This window comes from Haemorhous mexicanus, chromosome 20, assembly GCF_027477595.1.
Source record: "Haemorhous mexicanus isolate bHaeMex1 chromosome 20, bHaeMex1.pri, whole genome shotgun sequence".
NCBI lineage: Eukaryota > Metazoa > Chordata > Aves > Passeriformes > Fringillidae > Haemorhous > Haemorhous mexicanus.
In genome coordinates this window covers 10,851,486-10,869,056 of record NC_082360.1, presented here as the reverse complement: position 1 = coordinate 10,869,056, position 17,571 = coordinate 10,851,486, and the positions used below count along the sequence as shown (strand labels likewise).

Sequence of the window (17,571 nt, the reverse complement as noted above, 5' to 3'; positions counted from 1 at the left end):
CCTTCTAGGAATGGTGTGCAGGGAGAAGGAGTTTTAAATTGCCAGAGGGCAGGGTTAGGTGGGATATTGGGAAGGGAGGGTGGGCAGGCCCTGGAAAAGAATTCCCAGAGCAGCTGTGGCTGCCCCTGGATCCCTGGGATTGTCCAAGGCCGGGCTGGAGCAGCCTGGGACAGTGGGAGGTGTCCCTGTGGCACTGGATGGCTTTGAGGTCCCTTCCCACCCCAAACCCTTCCATAATTATGGGCACTGCTCCACTGGGCACTTCCATCTCTGGGCTCGAATGCTTTTATTCATTTATTTTAAAATCATTTTGATTGATGTGCAAAGAGAGTTTTTGAGCTGAAGGCACCTTTGGAATGAAAGGAGCAGCAGGTGACTTTGGGTAGTGGGAATGCCAGGAGGAGAGGATGAGAGGAATCGTGGAGAGCAAGAACTGAGCTGCTCATCCTGTCCCTGGTTTGGAAGGAAATGGTGAAATCCAAGTGGGAATGAGCACGGTTCTGTTCTGGGATCCCAACCTCTGGGCTGTGTGGCTGGGTGTGTGCTGCTGGCTGCTCCTGGAGTTCCTGCTCCCTGGATTTCCAGACTCCAGCTCTCGTTCCAAAGCACAGGCAGGAGGGAAGGGCACGGGGAAGGTGAGCTGGGAATAGTGTGGCAATAAATGGATGAAATCCATGAGTGGGGAGAAATGCTGGGCAGGGGGCACAGCTGGGGGGTGCAGGTGTTCCTGGGGGTGCTGGGATGGTGGCAGGAACATTTGGGAATGGCAGGAGAAGGCTCTGGGGCTGCTCAGGGTGGGCAGCACCCACCCCATCCCCAGCTCCAGCCTTGTCATCCCGGCCTGGTGCTGCCTGGTTCCTTAACAGCTCCTGATAAATCCCACTTTCCTTTTCAAGTGCTTGTGAGTGGTTTTTCCTGCCTTCCCTCAGAGACTCTCTGAGTCTGATCCCTCTCCCATCAGAAGCTGCTCCCTGCCAAGGCTGGGAGACGCGAGCGTGGCTCAGCCCTCGGAAATGAACTGATTAAATTAACTGGGATGTGTAAAATTTCTGCATCAGATGATTCAGCCAAGCTCTTCATCTGCTGGGAGCGCGTTCAGGGGCTCTGGAAGGGAGCAGGAGTTGGTTTGCTCAAAGGACCTGGTGCATGTAATGACACTGAGCGTGGTGCTGCTGCTCCTGCCCCAGGAATTAATCCTCAAACAGGGAGCTGTGAGCTCAGGGAGGCTTTGGGAATTAGTTCTGTGTGCTGCCAGCAGCACCTCGGCTGGGCCACGTGTTGGCAGCACGTTCTGTGTCACCTCTGGCACCTTTGGTCCTTCCCTGGGAGCAGCCCTGGTGGCCCCGTCACCGTGAGCCTCTGCGCCTTGCCAGGGAAATTCCCCCACCCACTGGGGAGGTGTGGGGTGCTGGAAGCTTCTGGGGCTCTTTTTGGGCTGGATTGCTCCTGGAGTGATGTCTGAGGAGGGATTTGGGTGCTGGGCTCTGGCTGAGGTTTGAGGAGGAGTTTGGGGGTCAAACTCTGGGTGATATTTGGGGTGGGATTTGGGGGTGAAACTCTGGGTGATGTTTGGGGTGGGATCTGGGTGTTGAGCTCTGGTTGATGTTTGAGAGGAGGTTTGGGGGTCAAATTCTGAGTGATATTTGTGGTGGCATTTGGGTGTTGTCCTCCAAGTGACATTCAGGAGGAGTCTTGTGTTTTGGGTGATGTTTGGGGTGGGATTTGGGGGTCAAACTCTGAGTGATATTTGTGATGGCATTTGGGTGTTGTCCTCCAAGTGACATTCAGGAGGAATTTGGGTGTTCGGCTCTCAGTGATGTTTGGGGTGGGATTTGGGGGTGAAACTCTGAGTGATGTTTTTAGGAGAAATTTGGGTGTTGGGCTCTGGGTGATGTTTGAGGAGGGATTTGGGTGTGGGGCTCTGGCTGAGGTTTGAGGAGGAATTTGGGGGTCAAACTCCGAGTGATTTTTTTGTGGTGGGATTTGGGTCTTGTGCTCCAAGTGACATTCAGGAGGAATTTGAGTCTTGTGCTTTGGGTGATGTTTGGGTGGGATTTGGGGGTCACACTCTGATGTTTTGAGGAGGAATTTGGGTGTTAGGCTCTGAGTGGTGTTTGAGGAGGGATTTGGGTGTGGGGCTCTGGCTGAGGTTTGAGGAGGAATTTGGGGGTCAAACTCTGGGTGATATTTGTGGTGGGATTTGGATGTTGTCCTCCAAGTGACATTCAAGAGGAATTTGAGTGTTGGGCTCTCAGTGATGTTTGGGGTAGGATTTGGGGGTGAAACTCTGAGTGATGTTTTTAGGAGAAATTTGGGTGTTGGGCTCTGGGTGATGTTTGAGAAGGGATTTGGGGGTTGAGCTCTGAGTGATTTTGTTGTGGTGGGATTTGCTCCAAGTGCCATTCAGGAGCAATTTGGGTGTTGAACTCCCCGTGTTTGGTGACTGGGACCCCAGTTTGGTGCAGGAGGGAGCTGGTGGGGCCAGTGCTGGTGCTGGCATGGCCCAGGCTGGTTCTCCAGCACCCTCCAGGCTCCAGCCAGACCCCAGAATAATCCATGGGAACAAGGGGAGTTGGTGCTGCTGAAGGGAGCAGCCTTTCCTGGAGCTCCTGTGCTGCAGGGAGGCCCAGACAAGCCCTGACCCTCTGTTTGTGCTCCTCCAAAAGCCTCAGCACGGGCAGGCGCCTCTTTGATCTGCCAAAAATGTTGGAAAATGAGTTTTTTCCGTGTTGGGGCTGCAGTCACACACCCTGCACAGGGGTTCCTGGCTGTCCCATTCCCACTGAATGCCAGGGCTCTGGAGCATGGGAAGCCTGTGCTCTCTGCTGAAGCACCCTGAGCCTTCCTAGCAGTAAATAAAAGCTATTTTTAAAAAGAAATCCTCATTTTGACCATAGTTGGGCAGCTCCACGGAGCCTCTTCCGCAGCACTTTTGCTGTCTGAGTGTGACCTTCCCCAGGGTTGGCTTTGCCCAGCTTTGGGGGCTCATTCCCAGCTTTTCCCTGCTTGGCAGCTCTGGGGGGATCCCACCTGCCGGAGGTGGGGATGCCAGGATTGCACCTGCCCGGCAGGTGGGATGCAGCTCTCCCCGTAGCTGCCTGCAGCCACCCCCAGACGTGCTGTGCCTAATTGCTGGCACTAATTAAAACCTCTTCTGGAGGTGGGAGATAAGAGCAGCAGCGTTTCCTGGGTGGCAGCAGATGCTCCCCAACACCCATCTGCTCCTCGGCTTCCAGGCCCTTCTGTGCTCCCTGGAATTCCTCCTGCAGCGGGAAAAGGATGAGGAAAACAAGGATGGGGAGGTTTGGAGGAGGAGATGGCAGCAGGGAATGGGTTTGGCTGCTGAGGGGCACTTGGAGAGCAGTGACACCGATGGCTTCAGCCCCAGGAGCTGCCAGAATTCCTTGGGAAAAGCCTTTAAAAACAGGGAAAGCTGAGGGAAGACATGGCTGCCAGTAATCCTTGGGAAAAAGGCTTTAAAGCAGGGAAAGACATGGCTGGAATCCTTGAAAAAAAAAAAGCATTAAAACCAGGAAAAGCTGAGGGAGGATGTGGCTGGAATCCTTGGAAAAGGCCTTTAAACCAGGAAAATCTGAGGGAAAACGTGGCTAAAATATTTGGAAAAGGCCTTTAAACCAGGAAAATCTGAGGGAAAACGTGGCTGGAATCCTTGGAAAAAGCCTTTAAACCAGGGAAAGTAGGGATGGAATCCTTGGAAAAGGGCTTTGAACCAGGAAAAGTGGAGGGGAAGCAGGGCTGGAATACTTGGAAAAAGCCTTTAAACCAGGGAAAGCTGAGGGAAAGCAGGGATGGAAAGTTGAGGGAGGATGTGGCTGGAATCCTTGGAAAAAGCCTTTAAACCAGGGAAAGCTGAGGGAGAGCAGGGATGGAAAGTTGAGGGAGGATGTGGCTGGAATCCTTGGAAAAGGCCTTTAAACCAGGGAAAGTAGGGCTGGAATCCTTGGAAAAGGCCTTTAAACCAGGAAAATCTGAGGGAAAACGTGGCTGGAATCCTTGATTTATCCCAGCTGTCCAGGGTGAGGGATTCCTGCAGCTCCTCGGTGCTCCTGGCGAAGGGGTGTCAGCTCCTGGCCATTGGCATTTCCTCTGGGAATTGCTCCTTCTGCCCTTCCCCACACCCAGACAAGGGTCAGTCCGAGCTGTTCCTCTCTCCTGCTTGTCCTGGCACGGCCATAACCCAGAATTCCAGCAGCAGGGAATGGGGGGTGTCCTGGAGAGCCACTTGGAGCAGGGTTTTGCTGCTCTGCTGCTCCCTCCAGGTGTTGGCTGAGCTCTGAGCAGCTGCCCCGGCAGAGCTGGGATCACTCAGCAGGAGAACATTTGAGGCTTTCCTGCCTTTCCCAAATTCACCAACACCAAAACAATTCCCACCACCAGCCAGGGAGTTAATTGGGGATTTTGAAGAGTCTGCGGTGAGTTCTGCCTCTCCTCCCCTTCTCCCACACCTGAGAGAGGGGAGCTGACAGATCTGAGCAGGAGAACCAGCTCAGCCCCTGGAAGCTCAGCTGGAGGAGGAATTCCTGGAGTCCCCGAGCTTGGAGACCTCTCCAGAGCCTTGCTGGAAGGCTTGGATGAGGCAATGGCTGGGGGAAAGCTGGAGGAGCTGGGGATGGTTTTCCTTCCAGCATCTCCAGGTTGTCCTGGGTGGGTTTGTTCAGCCTGGAGAGAGGAGTGCTGCCTGGAGAAGGAGCCTGTGCCAGAGGGGAGCAGCCCCTCCTGCCCCCCGGGCTGTCTGCAGCGGTGTAGCAGCTAAACCAGGACTAAAACTGGTCCTAAACCCCCTCAGAGGGGCTGTGCCAGCCCCACAGCCCGGAGCACTCTGAACCCCGGGGCTTAGGAGAGGTTAAAGCCGGGCCTAAGGGGGAGGAGGAGGGCTCTGGAGCAGGTGGGGAGAGCTGGAGAGCTCCAGGGGTGTGGGTTTGGGAGCTGAGGCCGTGCAGGAGCAGGTCTGGAGCCCAGAGTCAACAGAGCCTAGGTGTGTTTGTGCACCAGAGCTGAGCTCAGGGCTAATGCAAACAGTTTTCATTAAGGAATAATCAAAAATAAAAAGCCATTTCACATGCTGATAAGGAGGCAGTCGTTTTTTTCACTTCAGCAGCAGTTTAAGCCCCGCTCAAAGCCATTTATCTTTTCTCCAGCGCTGGCTGCAGAGGATATGAAAAATGCAGCAGGCTGCACGTATGTAATTAAACTTTTGGCAGAATCTTTGCCCCGCAGCTTTACTAAGAAATTCAATAATGATAAATCGAGTGGAATATCTAAAGGACTTTTTGTGAACAAGATTTAAAATAATGTCTGTGGCACGGGGAGTTATTTGCCACCTAATTGTCTTGGCACGGCTGCGGGAGCAGCCCGTCTGTGGTGTCAGCTCTTCTTTACAGCCCAGCCCTTGTTCCGCTCTTATCTCCGCTCCAATTTGCCATTGAGGCTTTCCTGACTGCCAGCCAAGCCCGTGCTTATCCCTAATGACTGTTTTGTTCCCCCAGCCCGGCTTTTCCAGCTGGGAATGCTCCTGCCTGCGAGGCTGTGCCGTCCCTCCCGAGCTCTGTAATTATCCTTTCCTTTTATCCTCCGTGCCAGCAGCGCTTGCAAGTCGAGCCCGTCCCCTGAGCCGGCTCTGGGCAGCACTCCTCTGAAAGCGATGCCGGGATTGTCTCCCTGCTTTTGGCCTTGCTGCCTTTATCCCTGGCTAATCCAGGGATCGTTCCTAGGAGAGGCGATTTTGTGCCCAGGCTGTCCCTCCAAGCCCTCCTCAGCGCTGCCCCTGGAAAAGCTGCACCAATCCTTTTCCATCCCCACGGGTTTTCCCTGTTTTCCTCACCCCCGTGCCATCCCCCCCATCCTTTGTCACTACTGGCCTCGGTGGGGCTTCAGATCTCCTCGGAAAAGGCAATTTTTTGTTATTTTTTTTCCCCAACAGGACCAAGCAGACTAATTGAAAATAATATGTAAAATATAAAATAGTCATTAATGAGGCATCTTGCACCTGAGGAGGTGGCAGTGAAGCAACAGAGCTGGGCTGGGCTTTTGTTTTTGTTGGTTGGCTTCAAACTGAGAGAGAGGAGGATTAGATGGGGTATTGGGAAAGAATTCCTGCCTGGGAGGATGGGCAGGCCCTGGAAAAGAATTCCCAGAGCAGCTGTGGCTGCCCCTGGATCCCTGGGATTGTCCAAGGCCGGGCTGGAGCAGCCTGGGACAGTGGGAGGTGTCCCTGTGGCACTGGATGGCTTTGAGGTCCCTTCCCACCCCAAACCCTTCCATAATTATGGGCACTGCTCCACTGGGCACTTCCATCTCTGGGCTTGAATACTTTTATTAATTTATTTTAAAATTATTTTAATTGATGTGCAAAGAGAGTTTTTGAGCTGAAGGCACCTTTGGAATGAAAGGAGCAGCAGGTGACTTTGGAGAGTGGGAATGCCAGGAGGAGAGGATGAGAGGAATTGTGGAGAGCAAGAACTGAGCTGCTCATCCTGTCCCCATGGCAGGGGTGACCCTGGGTGAGCTTTGAGGTCCCTTTCCCCCCAAACCATTCCAGAATATTCCATGAAAATCTACCCATTGTGGTGTTTTATGGAACACTTGGGGCTTTCTGGGGTTTTGTCACTTGTAGGGACCTTCTTGCCTGCCCAGCATCCCTTTGTCCCTCCCTGGAAAGCCTCTGGTGCCCGAGGGGCATTCCTGCTCTTTCAATGCCTGATTTCATTTACCTGCAAACCCTGCAGTTTATTTGTAAAACCCAGTCTCTTTTCCCATCCATCAATCAGTGGAACCCTCCCCACTGTTCCTTTTCTCTCCCAAAGCTGGTTTTATGTTTTATCCCCCAGCTGGTTGGGAAAGACAAATCCCCCGTTCCTCTCGTGCCCCTGTGCATCCCCGCTCCAGCCTGCTGTGACCCCAGAGCTGGGTTCTGTGGGTCCCCCCGGGCAGGGCCAGCTCAGGGTGAGCTGTTTGTGGGGACAGGGGACGTGTGCCAGGCAGTTAAATGAGCCCAGAGCCGTGCCAGGAGCGGGAATGGCATCCCGAGGTGGCACCGCCGTGCCAGGGCTGCCCGTGCCAGCATTCCCACAGTGCCTCGGCCAGGCTGCTCCCTGGCATCTGTTTGTCCTTGTCATGCTTCAAACTAAATATTTATCCTTGTCCCCACGGGCTGGAGCAGAGCTGAGGCTCTGCCACCAAATGTCACAGCGCAGGGCTGGCGTTTGGGGACAGCCAGCTCTGCCTGGCCATGACAAGGACAATGTTTGCCCAGGCAGCATCTTGCTGTGTTTGCAGAGTGATGGTGGCAGTGGCCCTGTGCTGGGGCCAGCCAGGGGTGCTGCTGTCACCTGTGACACCAGGGAATGCACCTGCCTCTGCCCAGGGGGAGGGTGTGGCTCTCACCTGCTTTGTGGGACCAAAAATCCCCCCGAAATCCAGGGGCTGTGGCCTCAGCTGGAGGCTCAGGCTGGAATTTCCTGGTGGGAGAGGTGGGCAGGTGTTGGAAGGGGCTGCTCAGGGAGGTGTCACCACCCCTGGGGGTGGCCAAGGAACCACTCAGTGCTCTGGGGACAAGGTGGGGATCAGTCAGGGGTTGGACTCGATGATCCTGGAGGTCTTTTCCAAGGAGGGTGGTTCATTTCCCAGAGGGATGGTTCTGTGAGAGCACCTTCAGCCCTTGCTCGGTGAGAGCACCTTCAGCTCTTTTTTGTGAGAACACCTCCAGCCCTTGCTCTGTGGGAGCACCTTCAGCTCTTGCTTGGTGAGAACACCTCCAGCCCTTGCTCGGTGAGAACACCTTCAGTTCATGCTTGTGACCCCGTGCTGCTGTTTTGGGAAGCCTGCAGCTGTCTGCTTTTGTGTCACAGCTGCTGTGATGCTGAGTGCTGGTGACACCTCTGCCTTCCCAAGGTGACACCCCTGGATTTGCAGCAGCCCCGCGGTGCTCAGGTCCTTCCTGGCTCTGGGATCACACCCTGGGATGTGTGATGTGCCAGGGCAGCGCTGCCATCCCATCAGAATCATTCCAGACTGCTCCCTGCCCTGCCCAGACAAACCACCTTGGAGCTGGGGGTCACGGAGCACCAGGGAGAACCTGGTAACTCCAGAGGGGGGGAATTGCAGTGCCTGAGTGTCAGATCTTGGGCTGGAAGCTGTGGCTGGGGGAGGCTGAGGAAGCTGAGCTCATTCCTTGCCCTGGTGGTGCTGAAGGTGCTGGGTGGGCTTTGCCTGGATCCTTCCACCCCTCCCAGCCCGGGTTTGGGCTCAGGTTTTTGGGGTTTGGTTCCAAATAACTGATTGGAGGAGAGCTGAGAGCAGCAATCCTGCTGGGAGCAGAGGTTTGGGAGAGCCTGGAGTTACCCAGGGATCCAAAGGACAAATGGTTTTGGTAGTGGAAGAAATAATGGTGAAAAGTAGCTGTTTTGGGAGGGGCTGGAACCCAAAGGAAGTTTTGGGGGTTTTCCTTCATCCTTCATAAAGGCAATGGAACTGCAGCCCTGCCAGCTTGGGGATGGGGGCAAGGTCTCACTGTGGGGCTCAGCAGCTCTGCCCCCATCACCCTCATCACCCTCATCACCCTCATCCTCCTCATCAGCCCCAAAGCTGGCCCAGCCAGGCTGGAGCTTTGCTGGGTGGGACCAGGAGCAGATCCCTGGAGGAGGAGGAGGAGGAGGAGGAGGAGGAGGAGGAGGAGGAGGCAGAGTCTTGGGGTGTCCCTGAGCTCTGCAGTGTGGGGAACCCCCTGCTCTGGTTTTATTCCTTTGCTTTGCTTTTTCCTTCTGGGAAGAGGGGCAGGAGCTGCCCAGCTCTGCCCATCTTGTCTGACCCCGGTGTTCTCTGTCCCCACCTTGGCTGACCCCAGTGTTCTCTGTCCCCTCCTAGGCTGACCCCAGTGTTCTCTGTCCCCATCTTGGCTGACCCCAGTGTTCTCTGTCCCCTCCCTGGCTGACCCCAGTGTTCTCTGTCCCCACCTTGGCTGACCCCGGTGTTCTCTGTCCCCTCCCAGGCTGACCCCGGTATTTTCTGTCCCCTCCCTGGCTGACCCCGGTGTTTCCTGTCCCCTCCCTGGCTGACCCCGGTGTTTTCTGTCCCCAGACAAGGCTGAGAACGGGGAGCCCTACCAGAGGAGGAGGGGAGCGGGGCCCCCCCTGCCCGAGAGCCCCCCAGCATTCCCAGCACCCCAGGACGGAGCCACCCTGGGCAGGAGCAGCAGCTGGAGGAGGATTTTGCTGATGATCCTGGCTATCACCATCCACAACATCCCAGGTGAGCCCATCCCTGCTCCCAGGCAGCTTGTCCCATGCAGATGCCAGTCCCCTGCCACCCCTGTCCCCTGGCAGATGGCACTCGCTGAGTGGGCGCCTTTGGCCGGGATTTCTGTGCCACGTTTGGTGGGGCTGAGCCACGTGAGGCCTTGGCAGCAGCACAACCCCGTGGGGAGGGGGCTGGGGGAGCCTGGAGCAGCTGCAGCCTGCCTGGTGCCAGCCCAGCGTGGGTGGGAGCTGGAGCTCCCGGGGTGGATGGGGAGAGGGGACAAACCCTGCTCCCGTCAGCCTCTCTCAGTTCCTGCAGGAGAATCTGCAGAGATTATTTATTTCCTGAGGCACAGGTGGATTGGAAAGGTGACAAACCCTGCTCCCTTTTAGCCTCTCTCAGTTTCTGCAGAATCTGCAGTTGGGGTTTATTTTCCCAGGCACAGGTGGATTGGGAGAGGGGACGAACCCTGCTCCCTTCAGCCTCTCTCTCTCTCTGTGATCAGTCTCTGCAGTTGGAGTTTATTTCCTCAGGCACAAGTGGGTTGGGAGAGGTGACAAACCCTGTTCCCTTTTAGCCTCTCTGTCTGTGATCATTCTCTGCAGTTGGGGTTTATTTCCTGAGGCACAGGTGGATGGGGAAGGTGACAAACCCTGCTCCCTTCAGCCTCTCTGTGTGATCAGGCTCTGCAGTTGGTGTTTATTTCCTGAGGCACAGGTGGATTGGGAGAGGGGACAAACCCTGCTCTCTTTAGCCTCTCTCTATTTCTGCAGGAGAATCTGCAGTTTGGGTTTATTTCTTGAGGAAAGAGTGCATTGAGAAGGTGACAAACCCTGCTCCCTTTTAGTCTCTCTCTGTGATCAGTCTCTGCAGTTGGGGTTTATTTCCTCAGGCACAGGTGGATTGGAAAGGTGACAAACCCTGCTCCCTTTTAGCCTCTCTGTCTGTGATCATTCTCTGCAGTTGGGGTTTGTTTCCTGAAGCAAGGGTGGATGGGGAAGGTGACAAACCCTGCTCCCTTCAGCCTCTCTGTGTGATCATTCTCTGCAGTTGGGGTTTATTTCCTGAGGCACAGGTGGATGGGGAGAGGGGACAAACCCTGCTCCCTTCAGCCTCTCTCAGTTTCTGCAGGAGAATCTGCAGTTGGAGTTTATTTCCTCAGGCACAGGTGGATTGGGAAGGTGACAAACTCTGCTCCCTTTAAGCCTCTCTGTCTGTGATCATTCTCTGCAGTTGGGGTTTATTTCCTGAGGAAAGAGTGCATTGAGAAGGTGACAAACTCTGCTCCCTTCAGCCTCTCTCGGTTTCTGCAGGAGAATCTGCAGAGATTCTTTATTTCCTGAGGCACAGGTGGATTGGGAAGGTGACAAACCCTGCTCCCTTCAGCCTCTCTCAGTTTCTGCAGAATCTGCAGTTGGGGTTTATTTCCCCAAGCAAGGGTGGGTGGGGAAGGTGCCAAACCCTGCTCCCTCTGTCTGTGATCAGTCTCTGCAGGAGAATCTGCATTTGGGGTTTGTTTTATTTTCCCAGGCAAGGGTGGATTTGGACAGTGGGTGGGAAATCCTGGAGCTGCAGGTGCTGGAGGGCTGAGTCCTGCCAGGCTGGGCTTTGTGGGGCTGACAGAGGAGACAGTTTGGGATGTTCAGCTGCTTTGCAGTTCTTGGGGACGTTGGAAGTAAAATGAGGCAGCCTTTTCCAGGGCTTTTCTCCTGGTTTCTTCCCCCTCCCTCCTCCTCCTCCTCTCCTTCCCTCGCCTTTCCTTTCTCCATCTCTGCTCTGGGCCTGGCTCAGGCTGGCTGGCTGCAGGGAGAAGCTTCTGGGCCTGTAAATCTGGGAAGAAGCCAGGAGGGTTTTGGGAAGAGCAGTGTTTCATTGGGTGTTGGCAGCGTGGAGCTGCTGGGCTCGGGGCTCCCTTGGTCCCTCACACGTCATTTTGTGCCTGGTGACTCTGGGAGTGACTTCATCCAGTGCCAGGACACCCATCCTCCATGCCACCAGGGATGTCCCGTGTGCCATCCCAGCTCCTGGCTTTCCCTGGGAGTGACAGAGCCCGAGGGATGCACGCAGAGCTCCTGGCTGGTTCCTCCCCAGGCCCTTCCTGCTGCTCCTGGGGTGGGAATTGCCTCCTTCCAGCTGGCTGTGGGCACCTCTGGGTGCTCCTGGTGCCCCCTGGGGCGGGCAGCTGCCTGGGGCTGCCTTATCCTGACGGGGAGCTGGGAGTTAATGATTTGCTGCTCTTCCTGCATCACCAGCACGAGCTGTTCCTGGGCATTAACCCGCTCCAGTTTGGCAGCAGCAGCAGCAGCAGCAGCAGCACACCTCTCCCTCCTCATGCCTCTCTCTTCAAATCAGTTCTGCCCCTGCTGTCCCAAGCTCCATCCCTGTTCTCCCCCTGTGCCAGGGGGGGCTGAGCTCCCCTTTTATTGCCAGCAAGGAATTGTTTTGGGGACCTGGAGTCCCAGGAGGGGTGAGATCCCCCTTTTTTGCCAGCAGGGAATTGTTTTTGGGACCTGGAGCCCCAGGGAGGGTGAGATCCCCCTTTTTTGCCAGCAGGGAATTGTTTTGGGGACCTGGAGCCCCAGGGAGGGTGAGATCCCCCTTCCATTGCCAGCAGGGAATTGCTTTAGGGACCTGCAGCCCCAAGGGGGATGAGATCCCCTTTCATTGCCAGCAGAGAATTGTTTTTGGGACCTGCAGCCCCAAGAGGGATGAGCTCCCCTTCTATTGCCAGCAGGGAATTGTTTTAGGGACCTGCAGCCCCAAGAGGGGTGAGATCCCCTTTTTTGCCAGCAGGGAATTGTTTTTGGGACCTACAGCCCCAAGGGGGATGAGATGCCCTTTTTTGCCAGCAGGGAATTGTTTTAGGGATCTGGAGCCCCAAGGGGGGTGAGATCCCCCTTTTTTGCCAGCAGGGAATTGTTTTGGGGACCTGGAGCCCCAGGGAGGGTGAGATCCCCTTTCACTGCCATCAAGGAATTGTTTTTGGGACCTGCAGCCCCAAGAGGGATGAGCTCCCCTTCTATTGCCAGCAGGGAATTGTTTTAGGGACCTGGAGCCCCAAGAGGGGTGAGATCCCCTTTCACTGCCATCAGGGAATTGTTTTGGGGACCTGGAGTCCCAGGGGGGTGAGATCCCCTTTTTTGCCATCAGGGAATTGTTTTAGGGACCTGGAGCCCCAGGGAGGGTGAGATCCCCTTTCATTGCCAGCAGGGAATTGTTTTGGGGACCTGGAGCCCCCGGGGGGGGTGAGATCCCCCTTTTTTGCCAGCAGGGAATTGTTTTTGGGACCTGGAGCCTCTGTTGGGGCCCTGGCAGTGCCTCTGTCTCCGTTTGCAGGCTGGGAGCAGCTTCTTGAGGGGGGGAGAGAGGATGGAAGCCCCAGCCCAGGCTGCCACAGCCCCTGGGTGTTTGTGGGGGAAAGGTTGGATCGTTTGCTCCAGAGCTGGGGATGCCAATGGAAAGGATAAATTGATAATGACAGGAGATGCCAAGCTGCAGACTCCGGCTGCTAATTAATATTCATATATGCCAGCTTTAGCAGAACATTAATTATGTATTTAATCAAGCCCTGTTTATTCTGGTTTAGCTTTGTACCTTGGGTGGCTGTTAGGCTGAAGACTTCAGATTAATTAAAATGTTACTGCTGTACCACAAATAACAATTAGCGAGGTGTGAGCCGAGCAGCCTCGCCCTGCTGCTGCTGCTGGGGAGGGGAGGGGACCCTCCAGGACCCCCCTGCCACCCGGGCTGGCTCTGGGGTGCTCCTGGAGGGCTCTGCCCTGCTCCCAGCTCTGCTCCAGGAGAGCCCCAGGGCCGTGCTCTGCTCATCTCCACGCCCTGGGGCTCTCCCTGGAGAATTCCAGACCCTCTGAGGTTGGAGAAGCTGTGCCAAGCTGTGCCCACCCTTGTCCCCAGCCCTGGGTGCCACCTCCAGGCCCTCCCTGTCACCTGCTGCCCTCGGTGGTGGCATCTGCCTGGGGACAGCCTGGCAGGGACAGTCGGACCTGGGAGCTGCTGGTGGCTTTGTTTTTAAGGTTTCTCCCAGTTTGGGGCAGTTGAGTGTCCTGGATTTGTCACATGCTTGGTGGCACCTGGGGAGCAGCGCCCTGGGCTGGGGAAGGTCAGGGGGAATTCCCCTGGGATCCCTCTGTGGTGCTGATTTTAGCTGGCTCACAGGAAGCAGGAACAGAGGGGAAAAAGTGGTGAAATAAAGGAAGTGGGAATGCAGAGGAAAAGTGTGAAAACAGTTAAAAAAGGGAAGCAGGAGAGCAGTGGAAAAGAGGGAAAACAGGAATAGAGTGACAAAAGGAAGCAGGAGCCTAGTGAAAAAGAGGGAAAATAGGAAAATGACACACAAAAAAAAGCAGGATAGTAGTGAAAAAGAGGGAAAATAGGAATTTAGGAACACAAAGGAAGCAGGATCCTGGGAAAATGAGGGAAAATACAATTTAGAGACAGAAAGGGAGCAGGATCCTGGGAAAAAGAGTTGTGGAGCAGATCTGGGATGAAGGTGGGGCTGGGAAGGAAGGGAGGGAGCTGTGGAGCAGATCTGGGGTTAGGGGTTCGGGCAGGGGGCTGTAGAGCAGCTCCTGGGCTGGATTTGGGGTTAGGGTTAAGGGAGGGGGCTGTGGATCAGATTGGGGTTAGGGGTGCAGGGAGGGGGCTGTGAAGCAGATCTGGGGTTAGGGGTGAAGGGAGAGGGCTGTGGAGCAGATCTGGGCTGGATTTGGGGTTCGGGGTGCAGGGAGGGGGCTGTGGAGCAGATTTGGGGTTAGGGGTGCAGGGAGGGGCTGGGGAGCAGATCTGGGCTGGATTTGGGGTTCGGGCTGAAGGGAGGGGGCTGTGGAGCAGATTTGGGGTTAGGGGTGAAGGGAGGGGCTGTGGAGCAGATCTGGGCTGGATTTGGGGTTCGGGCTGAAGGGAGGGGGCTGTGGAGCAGATTTGGGGTTCGGGCTGAAGGGAGGGGGCTGTGGAGCAGATTTGGGGTTAGGGGTGCAGGGAGGGGCTGTGGAGCAGATTTGGGGTTCGGGATGCAGGGAGGGGCTGTGGAGCAGATTTGGGGTTCGGGCTGAAGGGAGGGGCTGTGGAGCAGATTTGGGGTTCGGGATGCAGGGAGGGGCTGTGGAGCAGAGCAGGGGTTCGGGATGCAGGGAAGGGCTGTGGAGCAGATCAGATCTGGGCTGCAGGAGGGGCTGTCCCCGGCCCAGGCTCCGTGCTGCGCCGGCAGATTGCAGTTCCTGCGAGGGGAGGTGATTTCCAGGCTGCTCGCTCTGTCATTAGCAGGAATTGATTGGATTCCCCCTCCCGGGCAGGGCTGGGCCTCCCGAGGGAAGGGCAGGGGCGCCAGACTGCATCTCAATTATCGACAGCTCCCTCCTCGATGGGAATATTCTCCCAGCTCCATGAAAAAGCTGGGAACATTCATTTGGAATGGGGCAGCAGTTCCATGGGATTGCAGGGATGGGGCAGCAGTTCCATGGGATTGCAGGAGTGGAGCAGCAATTCCATGGGATTGCAGGGATGGGGCAGCAGTTCCATGGGATTGCAGGGATGGGGCAGCAATTCCATGGGATTGCAGGGATGGAGCAGCAATTCCATGGGATTGCAGGGATGGGGCAGCAGTTCCATGGGATTGCAGGGATGGAGCAGCAATTCCATGGGATTGCAGGGATGGAGCAGCAATTCCATGGGATTGCAGGGGTGGAGCAGCAATTCCATGGGATTGCAGGGTTGGAGCAGCAGTTCCATGGGATTGCAGGGATGGAGCAGCAATTCCATGGGATTGCAGGAATGGAGCAGCAGTTCCATGGGATTGCAGGAATGGGGCAGCAGTTCCATGGGATTGCAGGGATGGGGCAGCAATTCCATGGGATTGCAGGAGTGAGCAGCAGTTCGTTGTCACCTGGTTAATTGCCACCTCCCCAGCAGGGCTGGGACATTTCCATCCCCTGAGCAGGGAAAGCCTGGCTGGAGTCCTTGGGATGATGGGCAGGGAGGGAGAGGGACACGGGGACAGCCCCAGGTGACATCCCCAGGTTTGGGTGCTGCTCTCAGTGAGGACACAGGTGACACTCTCAGGGATCAGGTGACATCCCCAGGTTTGGGTGATGTCCCCAGGTGAAGGGCACAGGTGACATCCCCAGGGCTCAGGTGAGGGATGCAGGTGACACCCCCAGGAATCAGGTGACATCCCTGGATTTGGGTGCTGCTCTCAGTGAAGAACACAGGTGACACCCCCAGGGCTCAGGTGACATCCCCAGCCATGACTGTGAAGGACACAGGTGACATTCTCAGGGCTCAGGTGAGGGATGCAGGGGCCATCCTCAGGTTTGTGTGATGTCCTCAGTGAGGGACACAGGTGCCACCCCAGGGCTCAGGTGCCATCCCCAGGTTTGTGTGATGTCCTCAGTGGGGGACACAGGTGCCACTCCCAGGGCTCAGGTGCCACTCCCAGGGCTCAGGTGACATTCTCAGGTGAGGGATGCAGGGGCCATCCCCAGGTTTGTGTGCTGCACTCAGTGAAGAGCACAGATGACACTCAGGGCTCAGGTGCCATCCCCAGATTTGGGTGATGTCCCCAGGTGAAGGACACAGGTGCCACTCCCAGGGCCCAGGTGCCACCCCCAGGGCCCAGGTGCCACTCCCAGGGCCCAGGTGCCACTCCCAGGGCCCAGGTGCCATCCCTAGGTTTGGGTGATGTCCTCAGTGAAGGGCTCAGGTGCCACCCCCAGGGCCCAGGTGCCACCCCAGGGCTCAGGTGCCACTCCCAGGGCCCAGGTGCCACCCCAGGGCCCAGGTGCCACCCCCAGGGCTCAGGTGCCACCCCAGGGCTCAGGTGCCACTCCCAGGGCTCAGGTGCCACCCCCAGGGCCCAGGTGCCATCCCTAGGTTTGGGTGATGTCCTCAGTGAAGGGCTCAGGTGCCACCCCCAGGGACCAGGTGCCACCCCAGGGCTCAGGTGCCACCCCAGGGCCCAGGTGCCACCCCCAGGGCTCAGGTGCCACCCCAGCCGTGGCTGTTCCTCCCAGGCTCTGTTTGGCTCTGTGGCCCCAGCCCAGCTCCCTCAGCTGGAGCCCCTGCCCTGGGAGCAGCTGGAGGAAATTCCACACTTCCCAGGGTGGAGTTTTCCTCAGGCTGCTGAGGAGGGGACAGGAGGGTCTCTGATGTCCCCTGTCCCCAGCTCCTCTGTCCCCAACTCCCTGACAGCACATCAGTTATCAGTTAAAGGTGACAAAGGCAAGGAAATCCAGGATTTCAGCAGCTGGGATCAGATATTCCACTGAAAAATGCACGGGGGAGCTGCCTCCTGCCCTGTCCCCAGCAGAGCTCTGCCACACCAAACCTCCCTGGGAAAGCATTTCTGTGCTGGGAATGGAACTTAAATATCCCTGGTGCATCCAGGGGCTGTGGGGTCAGGAGAGCTCAGCTCCAGCAGGGCCCCTCCCTGCCTCCAGCTCAGCTTGATTTGGGAAAGTTCTCTGCTTCCAGAGGGGCATTGCCAGCATGGAGGCAATGGGGGTTGGACACTTGCTTGAAGTCCTAAAAATCAGCTGGAGTTCTTTAGAATCAGCTGGAGTTCTTTAAAATCAGCTGGAGTTCTTTAAAAACCAGGTGGAATTCTTTAAAATCAGCTGGAGTTCTTTAAAAATCAGCTGGAGTTCTTTAGAAATCAGCTGGAGTTCTTTAGAATCAGGTGGAGTTCTTTAAAAACCAGGTGGAGTTCTTTAAAATCAGCTGGAGTTCTTTAAAATCAGCTGGAGTTCTTTAAAAATCAGCTGGAGTTCTTTAAAAACCAGGTGGAGTTCTTTAAAAATCAGCTGGAGTTCTTTAAAATCAGCTGGAGTTCTTTAAAATCAGCTGGAGTTCTTTAAAAATCATCTGGAGTTCTTTAGAATCAGGTGGAGTTCTTTAAAAACCAGGTGGAATTCTTTCAAATCAGGTGGAGTTCTTTAAAAATCATCTGGAGTTCTTTAAAAATCAACTGGAGTTCTTTAAAATCAGGTGGAATTGTTTAAAATCAGGTGGAATTGTTTAAAATCAGGTGGAATTGTTTAAAATCAGGTGGAGCTCTTTTATATCATGTGGAGTTCTTTCAGGTCAGGTGGAGTTCTTTCAAAATCAGGAATTCTTTCAAATCAGGTGGAATTCTATAAATCAGGTGGAGTTCTTTAAAAATCAGGTGGAAATCTTTCAGATCAAGTAGAGTTCTTTGAGATCAGGGGAAATTCTTTAAAATCAGGTGGAGTTCTATAAATCAGGTGGAATTCTTTAAAAATCAGGTGAAGTTCTTTCAAATCAGGTGGAATTCTATAAAAT

The 17,571-nt window shown here is 55.4% G+C and overlaps 1 protein-coding gene across 2 annotated transcripts in view; it reads left to right on the top strand.

The window, feature by feature from the left end:
- SLC39A11 (solute carrier family 39 member 11) overlaps positions 1–17,571 on the top strand; it is a 73,162-nt gene that overhangs the window by 35,041 nt on the left and 20,550 nt on the right. For both annotated transcript variants that reach the window (XM_059864249.1, XM_059864248.1), the window contains exon 6: positions 9,097–9,267. In XM_059864249.1, coding sequence (XP_059720232.1) covers positions 9,097–9,267 — 171 coding nt within the window. The remainder of the gene's footprint in view (positions 1–9,096; positions 9,268–17,571) is intronic.